This window comes from Pseudorasbora parva, chromosome 11 (assembly GCF_024679245.1).
Source record: "Pseudorasbora parva isolate DD20220531a chromosome 11, ASM2467924v1, whole genome shotgun sequence".
Taxonomy (NCBI): domain Eukaryota; kingdom Metazoa; phylum Chordata; class Actinopteri; order Cypriniformes; family Gobionidae; genus Pseudorasbora; species Pseudorasbora parva.
This window is the reverse complement of record NC_090182.1, coordinates 9,240,743-9,261,269: the sequence shown is the minus strand read 5'-3', so window position 1 is coordinate 9,261,269 and position 20,527 is coordinate 9,240,743. Positions and strand designations below refer to the sequence as shown.

Here is a 20,527-nt window from a genome sequence, read left to right as displayed (position 1 = left end):
TGCTGATTCATGACCGTTTGAATCTTTATTTGAGGATTGAAAACAAACGCGGAAGAGAAGACAATGCTGAATAAAGTCGTATTTTTTGCTATTTTTGGACAAAAATGTTTTGTCGACTCTTCAAAAGAGACGTGGACAGCAAGTGGGCATACACTTACATTCAAAGGACAGAAAGCTCTCGGACTAAATCTAAAATGTCTTAAACTGTGTCTGAAGATGAACGGAGGTCTTACAGATGTGGAACGACATTGGGGTGAGTCAATAATGACATCAATTTCATTTTGGGTGAACTAACCCTTTAATATTAATTATATTCAAATGTGATTTTTTTTAATTCAATATTCATATGTGTTTTTATGCTTCATATTTCAGACCATAATAGAAAAATTGTTTAAAGAAAAGCCTATTTTAAAACCATTCACTGTTACTTCCATTGTAACGGTGTCTTTATGATAATATAACACATCTTTATATTTTTTTTTGGGGGGGGGGGGGGGGGGTGAAATGCTGTTTCATGCATACTGAGCTTTTTACACTGTTAAAGACTTTGGTTCCCATTCTAAACATAGACAAAGTTTCAGAAACTAATGTTGGACGTTTGATGGAGTATTTCTGTGTCAAAAATACTCCTTCCGGTTTCTCACAAGTTTCGGAGAGTTTTTTTCGAGTATGGGTCGACTTGACGTTAATAGAGCGGAAGGTCCTTGTATGGGCCGTACGGGCTCTTCTCCCGGTAGGGTGCGCGCGCGCGTGACTAGAGCGAGAGAGGAAATGCACGTCCATAAACACTCTCTCAGGTGCAGATCCAGTCGATCCAGGCGCCGCGCTCCACTTTATTCCTATGGGTGACGTCGAGCGACTTCAACGCTTCAGCACAGCATTCTGGGAAGGCAGCGCTGCATTTGAACCGATTTGAACGCAGAAATGACGGGAAGCTTCACAACATCGCTTCAGTCACATCACAAAGTGGATCTCCACCGTTCACTGCTGTCACAGGACTTCACCAAATCATACCAAAGAAGTGTGTTTTTGACGGAGCGGTCCCAGCGATAAAGGTTCGGTCCTGCTTTGGAAGCAGCCGGTGAGTAAAACTGTTTCAAATGTCTCTGCTGTTGACTATCGTCGCGTGAGTAAACATCAGTAAACGACACGATCGCGTGCTTCGTCATTCAAATGCGCTAACGATTAACTTACTCCATTGTTGTTCTATGTATAACGTTACACTAGTGTGACGTGCAAAACCGTTTTGCTTGCTACTGCTAAGGTTTAGTCGCATACAATAGTCCATAAACCGAATCATGTCCTCATAAACTGCGAGTAAACACACACAGGCCACTAAATACAGTACATACCACAGAGACGGACGTCCTGCTGTTGCTGTTTCTCCTGTTCAATTTATTTCAGCCTCCGAATGATTCTGGATCATATCTATTAGCTGAGATCGATACCAAGGGTTTCTCCACGCTTGAGGACGTCACCGCTTTGTGTGCATTCGTCATTCTTTAGCTCCGCCCACTCGATACGCCTCCAGGCGCTCGTTTTTTTCCGGAAAGACTCGGAACAGCCTATATTTCTTTTATAAATATTATAAAACTAAAGACTTTTCGGAGATATGAAGGATGCAATACTGCTCTATAGGTACTCAAGATTGACATGAGATTGACTGAAACTGAGTGTTTCACCCCCCTTTAAAAAAAATAAAAAAAATTAAAATAAATAAAAACTATATATATATATATATATATATATATATATATATATATATATATATATATATATATATATATATATATATATATATATATATATATATATATATATATATATATATATATATATATATATATATATATTTTTTTTTTTTTTTTTTATGTTATATATTTTTTATTAAAAGTGTTTTTGTATCACTGACACTATCAATCAATCAACTTTATTTATATAGCGCTTTTACAATGATGATTGTTTCAAAGCAGCTTCACAGTGTTAAACAGGACAACATTGCAAAAAAAAATTATTTAGCTAGTTTAATTTGGATAGTTTATAGAATTAAATATGATCAAAATAATAAATTTTATTTGTATATTCAATTGAATAACTTAGATCATAATTTAAGTGTCCCCAACTGAGCAAGCCAAACCAAAGGCGACAGTGGCAACGAACCAAAACTCCATCAGGGCGTGATGGAGAAAAATAAACCTTGGGAGAAACCAGACTCTGTCGGGGTGCCAGTTCTCCTCTGGCCTATTATTAAACAGTGTATAATTATTACTCTAGCAACCTTGCAGGTCATAAATCATATTAGATCGGAATATTCAAAATTTTGGGTATCACGCAAGAGATGGGTTCATTTAGGATGGTGCGTCGATTACACAAGAGTATGAATACTTGAAAGATCGGAGTTATTGCACCGGAGACGGGTTTATTGAGGATGACGTGCCGGTGAAGCAAATTCAGAGGAGACACAATTTGACACAGTCTCAGCAGACACTCCAGGATGAGCTGGTCATGTCCAGACGCAGGTCCAGCATCCGATCCGGACACGGCCTGGATCCGGCAGACTGCAGTAAACCTCGGGATAAACAGAGAGACTAACATGTCTAAAGTGCTAGTAAAGAGAGTCAATAGTTTCTGTTGCAACATCAAGTTCCTCTTGGCTATCTGTAATGCTGAGGAGATGGAACTGATGAGGAAGATTATGTACAAAGCAATCTTTAGTCGCAGCGGTTATAGTCCTGCCATATTTGAAGTGAGGGGATGGCTTTGCAGCCTTAGCTAAATTAAGTATACATGATATTAGGTAATGAACTGAGATGTCAAAACTTCAAAGGAATTATATTTGAAACTAGACTTCTGAGTAATACTGAAGATATTATTATAAATTACAGCAACACCTTCCCCTTTACCTTTCAGACGTGGCTCATGTTTATAGCAATAATCTCGGGGGGTGCACTCATTTAAAGTAATGTAGTCGTCAGGTTTTAGCCAGGTTTCTGTCAAACACAGCACTTCTAGGTTATGATCTATAATCATATCATTGACAGCAAGCATTTTTGGCGAAAGGGATCGGAAATTCAGCAACCCGAGCTTTATCAATTGTTCATCCGTATTATATCTGTTGTTTAACTGTAACAGATTCAACCCGGCGCTCTGGTGGAGTTAAAGCTACACTGTGTGATATTTTCCCCCATCTAGTGGTGAAACGGTATATGACCATCCAGTGAATAATAGTTTCTGTTCCTCTTAATTTCGATTTCGTTTCAACTCCTACGGTGGCCGATTTAGTCATGGCTTCCAGTTCGACCTCTTCGGTGACTGTTGCAAGTGATGAGGTTACTTTTGAAAACTATTATAATTTGCAGTTATTTAATTTGCCAAATGATCTATGATCAAATTAATATATGTAAAATGAATAATAGTTTTACGTTTTCGTTATTTTTTACCATTTCATTGCTAACATCAGCTATCAGGTTCCAGACGAATGCAAGCTATTCTTAGTAAAGGAACTTTTTTTATCAGTGCTATCGTTATTCTTTATATTATATGACATCACTAGCGTAAGGCAAACAAATTATAATGCAATTCAAATATTAATCTCATGTTATCCGTCATAGAACACTGATTTATGTTATAAGGTAAACAATACTTTTTCATCATTGACGCGAGGAAAACTATCCTAGACGTCGTTCTAGTGTTATGCTCAGCACACCATGATATAATTAGCCAAGCAACAATAAAAGGCTGAATTAATATTACCTGTCGAGAAGAAAGCAGGAAACGTCGGCGTTCTTTTTAAAATCGTTGCTCCTCATGAGCTCTTTCCATCTTGGAAAGGCCACTCCAATATTTACTTTTGTCTTGTTGATTTGCCCGTTGCGTTGCCGTCTTAATTCTCTTTTCCGCTTCCTTGGCGACTCTGATACATATCCAGCAATGCTACTAGGTCCCCGACCCGGGTCGAATTCGGTAATCAATGCCGGGACGTGGTTGCTTTCACACAGAAGGCGACCCGGCAATGTTCCGGGAATATTGCGGGTCCGAAGTGCATTTAGAAAGGGGCTTAAGAGTGATCCTCCATCATCATATAGCAGCCTCAAGCAATCCTCCTCTTCACATTCGACACGGTGCCATCGAGTGTAAAAACGCGAAAAGCGAAGCTTGAATTTACGGGTATGTCTCTCTTTGGCAAATGTACTTTCAAGATGGAGGAGCAACATGGCGACCGCCATCCGAACCCCTAACACTTATGCATTTTCAATGGTATATTATAATATTAAGAGAATGCATTATTACTTGAAAGAAGTAAATATACATTAATGAGCACATATATTTTTGAAAGAACTAAGTGATTTTAGCTAAGAATAAACTAAAAAAGTTACACAGTGTAGCTTTAAATAGTCTGTAATCGGTGCTCTTGGGAAAGGGAAAAGACGAATGGCAAAAAAGGCAGGTCCAAGGCACTCAGTTAAGTGAAGGATAAGGAAATAATTAAAAAGCCTTTATTTGGTATGGCTTAAGTCATTTTAAAATACAAGAGCCAACATGTTTCGACCCAAATTGGTCTTCATCAGAGCAGTGCTGCTCTGCCCTGATGAAGACCAATTTGGGTCGAAACATGTTGGCTCTTGTATTTTAAAATGACTTAAGCCATACCAAATAAAGGCTTTTTAATTATTTCCTTATCCTTCACTTAACTGAGTGCCTTGGACCTGCCTTTTTTGCCATATATCTGTTGTTTATTTGTTGGACATTAATTAAATTTTTACTGTTGAATGGTTTTGATGGTTTTTTGTATTTACTAATTCGGGGAACAGACACAGTCTCTATGTGATGATATCTAGGTGAAAGCGTCTCTATGTGCTGGGATTTAGCTGACTCTGGTGACGTGAGACAGCTAGCAGACGGTTGGTTTAGCCAGTTTGTCTGCTTCCTATAATAGTGTATACATAACTTTGTATACACTATTATAGTTTTTGTCAATTTTAGTTAAATTTTTTTGTATTTAATTTTTAAGTCTTATTTTTAATATTTTTTAGTTTTTAGTTATTTTAATACTACATTCTTATTTAGTATATTTAGTATAACTTAAATTAAAATAAAGTAAGAAATGTTGGTGTCTAGCTGAAATAAAATAAATGTTTTTTTATTTTATTTCAATTATTTGATTAATAATATATATATTATATTGCATATTCATATGTTCATTGTGGTATTTGTTATTCTGCCTTTCCTTTTTATGCTCATTTAAAAATAATGTACTACCGGAATGAAAATCTAGTGAGAATCACCATCTAGATTAATGGGAATTAACAAGGCATTTTAATGAATATTCATTATATTCAAATATGTAACTTTAAATTCAGTGTTATAATTAGATTAAAAAATGTGTTCTTACGGTTGTGTGTGCATGCGAATCTGTTGTGATTTGCTTAAGTTTGTGACCTGCAGGACTTACAGCCCCTGGTGCTGACCTTTGACCTCCCGGTCACACTTGTGGGGGGTGTGGTGGCAGATACAGGGTCGCCGGTGATCCAGCACGTGGCTCAGGCGTTTGGAGTGAGTGTGAGCTTCAGGACGCAGCCCAAACTCTACTGCAGCACCTGCAGTGTGAGAGGAGTGCAGGGAAACACTGCTGCTGTGAAGGTGATATGACACCACACACACATCTATAACACAACCCTGCATCTTGCAGATTTGCAAAAAAGCCTTGATATTGCCCAAACATTCAATCGAATACATTTTATTCACGAAATAAGAATGAAGATTTTTCATATTATATATTTATATGTTCGAAGCCACTAAAGGGACATGGTGAAAGAAGAAAAAATACAAGTTGGGAGAAAAGATCATGTCAACGTGTCCTCAAAAGCTTTTGCGCTCATCTGAGAAATTTTGCGTTCGCTCACAAAGAACACAGAAGGTTTGCAAACTAACACAATGGTTTTCAGGGAACACATAAGCATAATTTTTCCATCTCATATTTTCTCCATTACCATGACACTTTAGGGGCTCCATATATATATATATATATATATATATATATATGTATGTGCCATGGAAACCCATTCCATGAAGCTCTCGACGCTGTTCTTGAGCTAATCTGAAGGCCACACAAACTTTAGAGGTCTGTAGCGATTGACTCTGTAGAAAGTTGGCCACTTCTGGTCACTGTGAGCCTCAGCATGTGCTGACCCCGCTCTGTGACTTGACTGGCTGAGTTGTTTTTGTTCCTAATTGCTTCCACTTTGTTATAATACCACTAACTGTTGACCGTGGAATATTTAGTTGTGAGGAAATTTCATGGACTTATTGCACAGATGGCACCCTATCACGGTACCACGCTTGAATTCACGAAGCTCCTTAGAGCAACCCATTCTTTCACAGATGTTTCTGGAAGCGTCTGCATGCCTAGTGCTTGATTTTATACACCCGTGGCTGTGTAAATGATTGGAACACCTAAATTGAATCAAAATAATGTCAAAACACTTCACATAAACATTTATACATGAACTAGCTTTTTTTTCCACAGCTTATTTTGTCTTTCTTTTCTGTCTCTGTTTGGATGTAGTAAAACACCCACAGATGTAGTAGAAAAGATCTGGGTCATGTTTGCATTTACTTCTGTCACTGGCCATAATTCTAACCTTGAAATCAGGCATGAAATAATGTAGAAGATGTGAAAATCAGCTGAGAATTGAAATGATAGTTATAACCTGGCTCAGAGGAAGATAGGAATCATGTATTTGTGGCAGTTTTACTGTGATTAAAAAATAATGCAAGACTTTTACGCCTTACAAAGCGCTGTGTAATTATTCCTTGACCTTTGACCTGTGCAGAAGGCGACCTGTGTCCTCATGGAGCTGCTCTTGGGCTCGGGGCTGACGGGAGTGATGGTGAGCACACAGCTGGACGTCACCTCACAGCAACACTTGTTCCTGTTGGGTCAAAACGGAGCCAACTTCCTCACCGTGATGCATCAGACACACACGCAGATCATCCTGCCCGACCTCAGCGCTCCGCAACACACACCCTCGCTCCTCATCCAAGGCACAGCCGAGGGAGTGTGTCTCGCTCGACAGCAACTGATGGTATGAACCTGTGTGTGTGTGCCCTTACAAAGAAGAAATGTGCTATTAGTGTTCTGTGTACAGATTAATTTACCTGTACTTCAAATCTACTTAAAGTACAGTTAAAGATGTTTCAAGTATACAAATGTATACCTAAATGGGAACATGACAGTATAATTAAAGTGCAAAAATAACCTATAAATAGTAAACTACAAGTATGATGTTATGTTCACTTAAAGACAACATACAAGTATGCTTTCTGGATTAACTACTACTTCAAAGTGCACTTAAATAAACAAAAAATGTGACAATTAAAAGCAATTAACTGAAATATATATATATATATATATATATATATATATATTTATTTATTTATTAAGTTTGATTAAACAATTTTTTTAATATTTTAATTAATTATAATAACCCTGGAGATATACATATGATTATTGTAAACTGAAACTATTAAAAACATAATAATTTTTAACTGAACATTTCTATGTTGTTAAGTTTATTTACGTTCTTGTTCTTGTTGTTCTAAAATGACAAAAGCTAAACCTGAAATAAAAAAAATAAGTAATAAATGTTTATGTCCTGGTGGCCTCAAATAACATATATGTCACCGTTAAAAATGTCATTGCATTAGGAAATATCAGAGAAAGTGTTATTTAATGTGAAAATAGAAACATTTCTGACAGGATTAGCAACATAATAGATAAAATAAACAATAACTTATTTATAATGTTTGTCTCCTCTGGGCCGTCCTGCTCGCGTCTGACTGTGTCTGTTCTCATGCAGGACTGTCTGCCAGTCTGTCTGATGTTTGATTTGAAGGACGAAGGAGATTCTGACCCTCGGAAACTCGCTCAGATGATGCAGAACCTGGGCGTTTTTATCAGCGTCAAACCGAAGGTCAAACAGACTGCCAAGGTATTAGCAAAGCACCCACAATGCACTTGTCACAAAAAGGATGCATACAAATGTGAAATTCATATACTTTTACTACAGACTAAAATTACAGGTACATACTTTAGAGTCTTGATACAGCAGACATTTTGGGGGTGTTCACACTGTTAAATCCAGGGTATTCTCACAAAAATGCGTATAAATAGTACGAGTGTGCAATGTCGTGGAATGTATACGCCAAAACTCATTTTGGCGTGTCTATGGCACGCTGTTTTTCGCGTGCATATGATACGCATTTTATGGCGTATTATGCATACGAACCCCCCACCCCACCACCCTAAACCTACCCAAGCGCGTGTCATATATACGCCATAAAGTGCGTATCATATGCACGCGAAAAACAGCGTATCATATGCACGCCAAAATGAGTTTTGGCGTATACATTCCACGACATTGCACACTCGTACTATTTATACGCATTTATGTGTGATCGGGTTGCTTAAATCACTAAATTATGTTTTTTAAAATGTATCATAATTTGACTTTTAGGGTCAAAGAGAATCACCATACAGCTTTTGTTTCCATAGAACATGGGGTTGTGGGTAATATTAGACCAAAAGCCACCCATACCTTAAAAATCCACCAGAAATACTGAGCCCTATTATACCCTATAATCATCAGCCAGGCACCATACAAGAGTTTTTTGCTCGTTTCAGCCCATCACAGTTATCATTTTTATGTCCTGTGCCACGTTGTTATAGCAAGTGCATCTGTTCGTCCATGAAATCAAGTTGTGTCCAGGCATTGTCAAATCGACTGCGCCATTGACCAACAAAAACCTGGTCTAAAGTCAATAGCACAGTATTGTTTCTATTATTTAAAGGTTACATTAGTAATATGTGCCTGTATGCGGGTGCACAACGCGTGTACACACTGCTTATTACACACAGGTACGCGCAGCAGCACACACATTTTTAAATATTAAAATTAAAAGGATTCCTCTCTGGAGAAGTCATTCTTCTTCCAAATTCCACCATGTAAATATTGACTCTGCCATGGTGCAATTGCAACTAGCTTTTAAAGGGAATGTAAGATGAGACTCTGATTGGTTTACACACCCACGACTCATTAAGAGAATAGGGACAATCCTTTTGGACAATGTGCCCTAACTGTTTTTTCCATCGTTAAACTAGCAAAGGTGAATTTGGACACACATTTCCTGTGCCGTGTGCTTCAGAGCATGTGCTTAGATTGTTAAAATAGGGCCCATTATACCATTCAGACACAGCTGACATACTGTTCTCAATGGACTATCCAATGATTTAAGATGCTTTGAACAGTGTTTAACTGTTTGGATAAAGTGTAGATAGTATGCTGAGTTATTTGTTAAATTTAAAGGGGTGGTTGCATGTGATTTCACTTTTTTTTAACTTTAGTTAGTGTATAAAAGTTGCTGCTTGAGCATAAACAGTATCTGCAAAGTTACAGCGCTGAAAGTTCAATGCAAACAGAGATATTGTCTTTTAAAGTTATGGCAGTTTATTGCCTAAAAACGGCCGGTTTGGACTACAACGAGCTTCTTCCCGGGTTGGGGACATCATGAACCCTCTCTAGTCACCGCAGATGTGACTTCTGCCTGTAATGGTAAGGGGCGTGGTGTTTCCGGACAACCTGGACTTGGCACTTCAGCCAATAAAAATACAGGAAACTACATTTGGCCATCTAACCAATCTAAGACCACTGCGTTTTTCAGAGGGATGGGCTTCATAGAAACAGGAAGCAAACGAGCCGTTCAAAGGACAGTGGCTCCCAGATCCAGAGAGTAATATGTATCCAAAAACCTATAAAAAACTGAGATATCATTATTATTATTGTTATTATTATTTTACTACTACTACTACTACTAATAATAATAATATTGTTATTTTTATTATTAGTAGTATTGTTGTTATTACAATTAGTACTGCTGCTGCAATTACCACTGCCACTATTATTATTAAAACTATTTTTATTACAATTATTATTATTATGTTTGTTTTAAATTGTTTCGAAATTGATTTCTCAGTCAATGACTCCGTATTCATAATAAATAAATAAATAGTGATAATAAATAGAGTCACATAACAAATCACACTAGATTAACCTACTGGCCAAACTTAAACACAAATATTTTTTTATGTTTTATTTTTATTTATTTATTTATTTTCTCACCCAAGCTATGTGTATATGTATGTGCCTTGTCTGTCACTTTGTAAAGTAGCTGTGTGGTGTTAATAAAAAAAACTAAACAAAGGACAGTGGAGACAGTGGTGTGGAATAAAGGTAAAATATAAGAAAAATATGCCGTAAAAAAAGAAAAAAGAAGTGTTAAGACATGTTATACTGCGCCCCATAAACACAACCAACCAAATTTTCTTTATTCTTCAAAATATATTCTAGTTAAAACAATCATTTGAAATTATATCATTAGAATTTAAATCATATCAAATATTTGAAACTTTACCAAATAAATTACATTGTAGCATTTTATTAATATAATAAACTTTCTCAAAAATAATATGAATATATTGTTTCAGCTGATTTAGAATTTCAGTACTGATTTTCATATTGCGTTAAACTTTTTTCCTCAATTAGCATTAAAAATGAATATTATTTCCCAGTGTTGAAACAACATTTTGGCTGTTTTTTGCTCATTAATATACTGTATGTATAACTGTTTAAAGTGTCTGTGTCCAGTCAGTGGTTGTGAAAGGTTTGGAGAGGAACATCACTAACCTATATGAGGCCAGGCGTCTGCTGCTCGGACTGGACTCCAGTGAGGTATCCGTGGTGACCAAGAATTTGTCTGAGGTCTCCAAGGCCCCTGTGGACCCTCTGCTGGCCAAGAATGGAATCACAGGCTACTGGCTCAATGTGTTAATGCAACAACTGTGCCTCAATGAGACAGGTGTGTGTGTGTGTGTGTGTGTGTGTGTGTGTGTGTGTCAGTGGTTCATGAGTGCTTTCATCCTCTTTTATTTCAATGATGCTTGTTTGTTGTGCTAAATAAACAGTATTTGTTCCTGTCATTCTTCAGGCGCTGTGCCCTCTCCAGATGCTGTGATTGGCTCTCTCTCTGGGAAGCCCCGCCCCACACCACCACCCGGATTGGCTGTTTCCTCAGAAGATGGACGGATAGGACTCAAAGGAGTGGAGTCTAAATTAGAGAAGGTTTCAATGATCAGAATCCTGATGGGTTTAGAATGAACTTACTAATGTGCTACATACATTTGTATGTGTACAAATATGTGTTGGTCATATTTCACTCAGTAATATTTCCCCCCCCCCTAAAATGTAAGATAGATGTAAGATAGATGTAAGAAATAAGCTTATTTTATCATTATTTTTTTTAATCATTAAATCTAATTTAAGACCTTTTTTCATTTTTTAAATAATATAATAATTATAATTTGTTATGTAGAATATATACAACTGTGCACAAATATTATATTAACGATTATTAATGTTCGTATGTAATATATGTATAATATAATATTTAATTAATTTAAAATATATATTATATTCAAAATAATATATTCCATTTACAAAAATATTATTTGAATTTATATTTATACATAAGTATTTATACATCATGGGTGTATTTGTTATGCTGCTTTTAATGTCTGTGCTCATTTAATTACTCTGGATAATGGGAATTACCACCAACAAAAAATAAATAAATAAGAAAACTTATTATCATGAAAATGTGCTTAAAGGGGTACTTCAGCACTGAAATGCTGAATCTGTATTTAAACTGGGTCATTAATGAAGTAGAAATGTGAAATTATTTTGGAATTTGGTGCCTTCTAGACTGAGAAAAGACAGAAAATGTATTTTTGTCTTATGGGGATGAAAGACAACAATTCCCAGAATGCTTCGCTGCCCTGTTAGGCCATTCCCAAAGCCACCAACTTGATTCCTGTGACTGAGTTAGAGAACAGACTCTACAATTAAATACTGAATGTGTCTATTCAATATAACGATTGAGTCGCAGCGTGAGTCTCACACATAGACCGTAAAAAAATATGGACGACTCAACATCATCCGTTTCCAATTGCCCGAGTTGAAGCTTTCAGACGGCCTGCACGGCGATTACATCTTGGGACCGAGTCTGCGCAGTAGAGATTTCGGGACTGGAGTTGCGCAGTAGAGAGCAGGAAGTCTCACAGATGCAGAACAGTTAATTAATGTTGGTGTGAAATAAACAGTTATGGAAATGTTGAAATTAAAGCTAAAGCTCCAATCTTCTCCCAAAAATCCCGAAAAAAGTCTGTTAGTGCCTCATTGACACCATGAATGCCTGCAGCTGCGATGTGTGTTGTGAGTGTGGGGGTTGAAAACATGCGGAAATGGCTCCCTCTGCTGGCTGTAGTCTTTCGCCTTTGGCCAAACATTCCAAAGATGAAGCAAATATCGTAAATTTGTGTCATGGAAGTAATTTTTCCGGGAATAAAATGCATAAATCTCTTGTCTCAGGGGGATATGAGGGGGGAGGGGGGGGAGGGGAGGAGCACAATCATTTCCAGGGTTTCTACTGATACAAAGCATTATGCTAATCGCTAAAGTAACCCTTTAACTACTATAAAACCAATAATGACACAACACAAAAAAATGTTCTCAAAAGGTGCCATAAATACAATTATTTTCCATTTTTTATGCCTTTTAGTGTAAAAAAGTCTTAATTTGATCAATTTTAATCAAATAATGAATTAATAATGTTATAAAAGATGGATGTTATAAATCATGGTTGACAACATTTCCAGTTAATTTGTCACTTTGGAAATAGATGGCCACGTTGAAAGCATTGCATTCTGGGATACATCATCTCAAACAGCGTGCTCTAGTTGTATATTTAACAGCATTTGTCAAAAGTCACAGGTCAGTTTCATGCATATAGCAGACCAACGATCATACTGATTGATCAACTGAATGCATGATTCCTCCTCATTATACTTCTTCAGTTAAAATGTGTTTATTAATATAATGCTGAAGTAAATTAAACTTCATGACCATTAAGAGTAAACAAAACCAAAAGCTTGTATTAATGTCATTGGATCAGATTCCAGAGAATGACGATCAGCAGACACAAGCAGAGACGGAGACCTGCGTCACGCCACATGCGGAGGTGACAGAGGTTAGAGAGGTCGTTGCCAAGCCAACTGTCTCATCAAGGAGAGGCAGCCAATCAGAGGCCTCCAGGGAGCTAAACCAGCCGCTCACGTCTGAGAGGTGAACCCCTCCGTCCTTATGCTGAGACACCTGGACCGAAGATGCTCTAGATTATGCTCTAGAACATGTCAGATATTAATATATATATATATATATATATATATATATATATATGTGTGTGTGTGTGTGTGTGTGTGTGTGTTTCAGGTCAGTGAGAGTGGAGGTGGATGGCGTTTATCTGAACAGAGACAGACGCTGTAGTCTGAGAATATTCCCCTCCGTCGACCCTCCTAATGAGGTTCATCACTTTCACATTTTAGAATGAAAATAAAACTGCACCTGCTAGTCAAAAAGGGAAGTTTTCATTCAGGTTTTCAATCATTTGTCTTACCGGTTTATTAAAACAAAGTTTGTTTAACAGGAACATGAATACGAGAAGAAGAAGCTTTTGGCAAGTCAAGGTTTGTTTGTTTCTATTCTGGACTTAAAACATCTAAAATATGTTTAATTTAATTATGTTATGTTTTATGTTATGTTATGTTATGTTATGTTATGTTATGTTATGTTATGTTATGTTATGTTATGTTATGTTATGTTATGTTATGTTATGTTATGTTATGTTATGTTATGTTAATTATACACTCTAAAAAAAGCTGGGTTAAAAACAACCCAAGTTGGGTTGAAAATGGACAAACCCAGAAATTGGGTTGTTTGAATGAGTCCATTTACTAGAATTCAAACAACCCAATTTCTAGGTTTGTCCATTTTCAACCCAACTTGGGTTGTTTTTAACCCAGCATTTTTTAGAGTGTATTATATTATATTATATTATACTACCGTATATTATACCATCATTACTACTAGTCATATTTTTGTTGGTTTATTATTATTATTACTTTAAAATTAAAATGATTATTTGGAGCATTCAGTAAGTACTGTTTCTACAGGTCATAATTCACCCCATTATTGAAAAAGTATAAAATAATATGTTCTAATAGAAAATTAAGCCTATTTTAGAACTGTTAAATTATCATAAAATAATGCCATAAATAAAATAGAAACTTTTATTTTGAATAATATAATAATTACAATTTAAGTCATATAAAATATATATAATATTGAATTTAAATATTATTTTAATATAATATGTTATTCAAAATTCAAAAATATCATCTGTGCATTTTTTGGGCTTATTTTATTAAAAACCATCAAAAACAAATCCAGATTTTTTTTATTCAGGACATTAATAATAAGAATTAAATATTTTTTTCATTCTTAGAACATTAAAAGAAATTTGATAACTTTATATTATTTATATTATATTAATTATATTATATTATATTATATTATATTATATTATATTATATTATATTATATTATATTATATTATATTATATTATATTATATTATATTATATATTTTATTATATTATATTATTAAAGTTAATTCAAAATAATGTTGCTGATGAACATTCTGAGGTTATTGTGATGAATATTTATGTTTCTGATAAGGATTTCAGATGATCTTCATTTTTCACGCGTCTCACATCCAAGTATAATCTTTGTGTGATCAAATGTGACGATTGAACGCTGACTGATTTAAGTTGAGCCCAATTCAGATTGTTATTCTGGGCCGTGACTGGATGGTCTTGTGTCTGTGTGTGACGGGCCGCCTCAGGCTCCATCTATTTGGCATTCATCATGCTGTATAAACCTCAAAATGGATTAAAGAGCTTGAGTGTGCCAGAGAGGTGATATAGGGGAGCCATTTAAGCGTTACGCAGTGCCAGAGAGGGTGATAGAGGGGACCCATTTCAGAGTAACACGCTGCCAGATTTATAATGGACTGCAGCCACTCCACCTACATAATATGCAGACAGATGAACGCCTCACACTCACATACACACACATTCATATAAACACAAAAACACATGGAGCAAGTTGACATGAAATCATTCTGGCTACTTGACATGAGGTGTGACGTGTTAGACTAAATGAATCCGTTCTGCACCTCTTTCATGAGCTCATGTTAATTGACAGATGGGGAATATTTGTACTTTAATTCTAGTGCAATTTAAAATGAACAACTTTGAATGTATTCTCATTCGGAAAGGTTTAGTGAATTTGTGAACAGTTACATAGAAATTGCAAATAACGCATTGAATTAAATGTGACATTTTGAAATAAAATGACTGAAATAGCATTTTCTTGTAAAAACACACTCTACTAATCGTTGTTTTATTTACAACTTCGTTTTATTTTTATTTTTTTACAGAGTAGTTTAGGCAAAAATGTGATTTGAATTCATTAACATTATAGCCTAAAGTCTTAAATTACATTTATTCATTTGGCAGATGCTTTTATCCAAAGACACCTACGTTGCATTTAAGTTATACAGTTTTACGTTTATTTGATTAAAAATTAGTGATAAAAAAACATGAAAATACACAGATCAGGCATAACATTATGACCACCTTCCTAATATTTTGTTGGTTCACTTTTTGCTGCCAAAACAGCCCTGACCCGTCAAGGCATGAACTCCACTAGACCCCTGAAGGTGAGCTGTGGGCTCTGGCACCAAGATGTTAGCAGTAGATCCTTTAAGTCCTGTAAGTTGCAAGGTGGGGCCTCCATGGATCGGACTTGCTTGTTCAGCACATCCCACAGATGCTCGATTGGATTGAGATCTGGGGGATTTGGAGTCCAACTCAACACCTCAAACTTCTTGTTGTGCCCATCAAACCATTCCTAAACCATTGCTTTGTGGCAGGAGCATTATCCTGCTGAAAGAGGCCACAGCCACCAGGGAATACCGTTTCCATGAAAGGGTGGACATGGTCTGCAACAATGCTTAGGTAGGAGGTACGTTTTAAAGTTACATCCACATGGATGGCAGGACCCAAGGTTTCCCAGCAGAACATTGCCCAAAGCCTCCGCCGGGTTGCCTTCTTGCCATAGTTTATCCTGGTGCCATGTGTTCCCCAGGTAAGCAACGCACACACACCCGGCCAGCCACGTGATATAAAAGAAAACGTGATTCATTAGACCAGGCCGTCTTCTTCCATTGCTCCGGGGTCCAGTCCTGATGCTCACATGCCCATTATTAGCGGGGCATAAATACATACTTGTCATTGATGACAAGGGTCAGCATGGGCACCCTGACTGGTCTGTGGCTATGCAGTCCCACACAGAAAAAAATGAGATGCACTGTGTATTCTGACACCTTTTTATCAGAACCAGTATTAACTTCTTATTGAGGCGGCACTGGGGCGGCAGTGGCTCAGTGGTTCATGTAGGTTGTCTACAAACCAGAAGGTTGGTGGTTCAATCCCCGGTTCCACCTGACCAAGTGTCGAGGTGTCCATGAGCAAGACACCTAACCCCAGCTGCTCCCGACGAGCTGGATGGCGCCTTGCATGGTTGACATCGCCGTCGGTGTATGAATGGGTGAATGTGAGGCAAAATGTAAAGCGCTTTGGATAAAAGCGCTATATAAATGCAGTCCATTTACCATTTACCATTTAACTTCTTAAGCAATTTGAGCTCCAGTAGCTCGTCTGTTTGATCGGATCACACGACCCAGCCTTCGCTCCTCACGTGCGTTAGTGAGCCTTGGCCGCCCATGACCCTGTAGCCGGTTCTCCACTGTTCCTTCCTTGGAGCACTTTTGATAGATACTGACCACTGCAGACCGGGAACAGCCCACAAGAGCTGCAGTTTTGGAGATGCGCTGACCCAGTCGTCTAGCCATCACAATTTGGCCCTTGTCAAACTTGCTTAAATCCTTATGCTTGCCTATTTTTCCTGCTTCTAACGCATCAACTTTGAGAACAAAATGTTCACTTGCTGTCTAATACATCCCACCCACTAACAGGTGCCGTGATGAAGAGATAATCAGTGTTATTCATTTCACCTCATAATGTCATAGTTATGCCTTGATTGGTGTATTTTATGATATCTACCCACAGGCACACAAAACAGACTTAAATATGTATCCATATTTCTGATGAATGTGAGTGGGTTTTATGTATGAAAAAAAAAAGAGTAACTGAGACTTAGTTTGTTAGTTAATCTGTCTTAAATTAGAATACAGTGCTCTTGCTTCAGGAATCGCCACACAAAACGTCAAAAGATTATCCTACTAATTTCAAGAATGTGCATGTGCTTTAAATTTTAAATCTCATACTCTGTGCACCTCAGAAACAGATACAGTGACTTTTAAATAAACTCCTGTTTAAACTTTCATTCACACGGAGAGAGGGGGATGTAGAAAGGTAGTACATTCTTCTGCATGATTGCTCTTGATTAAGTTGTTTAATTAGGTGGCAGGTGTTTCATCACACACACACACACACACACACACACACACACACACACACACACACACACACACACACACACACACACACACACACACACACACACACACACACACACACTTTTATAGTATGCCAGTGTAAATCTGGACCCAGTTCTGAGCGTATAATGTTTCCAGGCATGCATACGGTTTTGTGTGAGTTTAATAATGCCTTTGATTTAATCTGTGAAATGTGTGTGTCTTTGTTACAGCCATGCAGCAGAACCCCGTGGTCACTGAGGTTCGGACCCCCACGGACACCTGGAGCGGCTTGGGCTTCTCTAAATCGATGCCCACCGACGCTGTCCGTGAGCTGAGAGCCGTGAGCCGCCGCTGCTACAGACCCTACAACAACCAGCAGCAGGTACACACACACATCTAGATTTATAAATGAGGACGCACAGCACACTTTTGTTTTAAACAAAGTGTTAAAGGTTTTGAAAAGCCAAATTAGCGTTCATTATGTTTCAAATAGTGAGTTTTGCACCAGCAAACACAGCTGTAATTTTTACAAACGGTATACCATATACACTAATTTGTGGTTTATTCTTAGATTTTTGAAAGAAATTTATATTTTCTTCAGCAAAGACGGTCAAAAGTGACAGTAAATACATTTTTAATGTTACAAATTCTTTATATATCAAATAAATGCTGTTATGTTGAACTTCATTCACTTAAGAATCCTGAAAATTAAACTATCACAGTTTCCACAAAATTGATAAGCAGTACACATTTTTTCAACATTGTCATTGATAATAATCATAAATGTCTCTCATGATAAGAATCATGTGACACTGAAGACTGGAGTAATGATGATGGAAATTCAGTTTTGATCACAGGAATACATTTCATTATACAATAAATTCACATAGAAAACAGTTATTTAAAATTGTAATAATATTTCAAAATATTACTGTTTTTACTGTATTTTTGCTCAAATAACTGCAGCCCTTTTAAACAAATAAGTTCTGTTAAAAACATTAAAGAACATCATCTTTTTCTTTTTAAAGATCGAAAGCTCCTGATCACTGTCTGCTTTATATATAAAAAAGAACAGTTTGAACATTGAGCAAAACTTTTTTTGTTTTCTACAGAATAAATTATGTTTTTAGGGGAAAGAATGTTTTGACTGGTTTGAAATAAGCAGTTGATGGGAAAAGTTTTTTGTTGTTGATTGAACCACTCTTTAAGAGAGGACGAAGCACAACAGAGACAAACAGGTTTTCAATAACTTTTCAATTTGAATCCTTCACAGGGTTTCACTTATTCTCAGAAATAATGTGATTCAAACAGCAGTAACAATCAAAAACAGATTCAATCAGTGCTGCAGTGCGGCGCTAAACCGCTTCCATTGAGATCTTTAATTGAGAGAGTCTCATTATCCCAGCGGAGAGGAAATGAGGGTGTAAGTGAAGGGAACGGTGATGTGCTGCTCACTGTGTGCTCATAACACTTCTGTGATTGGAGTTTGGAAGCTTTTCTCCATGATTTCACTACTCTGAATGACTGGTGCGTATATTTGTGTGTGTGTGTGTGTGTGCGTGTGTGTGTGTGTGTGTGTGTGTGTGTGTGTATACAGTACCACTGTATTCAGAAAGGAATCTTTTGTAAACTCACACAGTTTCTTCACAAAGGTGGTACACCTATCATTATGAGGACATTACATAGGCTTAAAGGGTTAGTTCACCCAAAAATAAAAATCTGTAATTAATCATTCCCTCTAATGTCGTTCCAAACCCTGTTCCAAAAGTTCCCAAAACTTTTTTTTTCATCTTGGGAACACAAATGAAGATCTTTTTTTATAAAATCTGAGAGCTTTTTGACTCCTCCATAGACACAACTACCAGTTTAACGCTTTAAAAAGTTCATAAAGAGATCGTAAAACAAATGTGAATTGAGCTGTTTAATCAAAAAATTCTGAAGAAACACGGTCACTGTATATCTTATGATCAGATTGAATTTTGGCTTTTTTTGACATGTAAACATAGATCAATGGAAGTTCAAGCATGTTTGCTTGACATGCGAGAATCAATGAGGTTCATTTTTATGTTACGCAGCACGTTTGAGCTTCGGCTAGAACCAATAAGCTTCATTCTCGGGTGGAGCAGTTCAGCTTCTGTTTATGCTTGCTGATCTATGTTTATATGTGAATAAAAGACTAAATTCTATCTGTTCATCATATAAAATGGCCGAGTCTCTTCAGACAATGTGGACTAAACCAGTGGTTCCCAAACCTGTCCTGGAGGACCACCAGCCCTGCACATTTTGCATGTTTCCCTCATCAGATACACCAGATCCAATTCATCAGCTCATAGAGATGGCAAGACCTGAAGTAGGTGTGTCTGATGAGGGAGACGTACAAAATGTGCAGGGCTGGTGGTCCTCCAGGACAGGTTAGGGAACCACTGGACTATACCACTCAATTAATATGGATTAGTTTTAGGTTCTCTTTATGAACTTTTTGAAGCATCAAATCGGTATTTTCATAACTGTCAATGGAGGGACATCAGAAAGATTCAGAAGATGAACGAAGGTCTTACGGGTTGGAACGACATGAGATTGATTATCCTTTTAATGGTTTTTATACTGAACCTACCCAGCACAGAGAACTTTCTGCATTTTTACATTTTTATTTATTGAGCAATTTTAATTATACAGACATTGTTATGCCCTGATAATGTAGGTGCGTGGCCTGAAACAATATAAGGACATCGGGACATCATAATGTAGGTCAAACCAGCACATCTACATTTAATGTTTACACTGCTAAGGCAACTCTAAGATTCCTGTTCAAAGTTTGGGTTTGGTCAATTTTTTTAAAGAAGTCTCTTATGCTTACAAAAGGCTGCATTAATTTAATTAAAAACAGTAATATTCTGAAATATAATTACAATAATCATACAAAAAATCTATGTGAATATATTGTGAAATGTAATTTATTCCTGTAATCAAAGTTGAATTTTCAGCATCATTACTCCAGTCTTCAGTGTCGCATG

At 36.8% G+C, this 20,527-nt stretch overlaps 2 protein-coding genes across 2 annotated transcripts in view; one reads left to right on the top strand and one right to left on the bottom strand.

Moving 5' to 3' along the window:
• The window catches only part of cd74a (CD74 molecule, major histocompatibility complex, class II invariant chain a), a 152,907-nt gene that overhangs the window by 68,223 nt on the left and 64,157 nt on the right, over positions 1-20,527 (bottom strand). The window lies entirely within an intron of this gene.
• bicc2 (bicaudal C homolog 2) overlaps positions 1-20,527 on the top strand; it is a 34,713-nt gene that overhangs the window by 10,351 nt on the left and 3,835 nt on the right. The window contains exons 8-16 of the mRNA XM_067456463.1: positions 5,446-5,640; positions 6,834-7,085; positions 7,860-7,991; positions 10,704-10,914; positions 11,044-11,177; positions 13,066-13,235; positions 13,383-13,473; positions 13,597-13,636; positions 17,744-17,895. Coding sequence (XP_067312564.1) covers positions 5,446-5,640; positions 6,834-7,085; positions 7,860-7,991; positions 10,704-10,914; positions 11,044-11,177; positions 13,066-13,235; positions 13,383-13,473; positions 13,597-13,636; positions 17,744-17,895 — 1,377 coding nt within the window. The remainder of the gene's footprint in view (positions 1-5,445; positions 5,641-6,833; positions 7,086-7,859; positions 7,992-10,703; positions 10,915-11,043; positions 11,178-13,065; positions 13,236-13,382; positions 13,474-13,596; positions 13,637-17,743; positions 17,896-20,527) is intronic.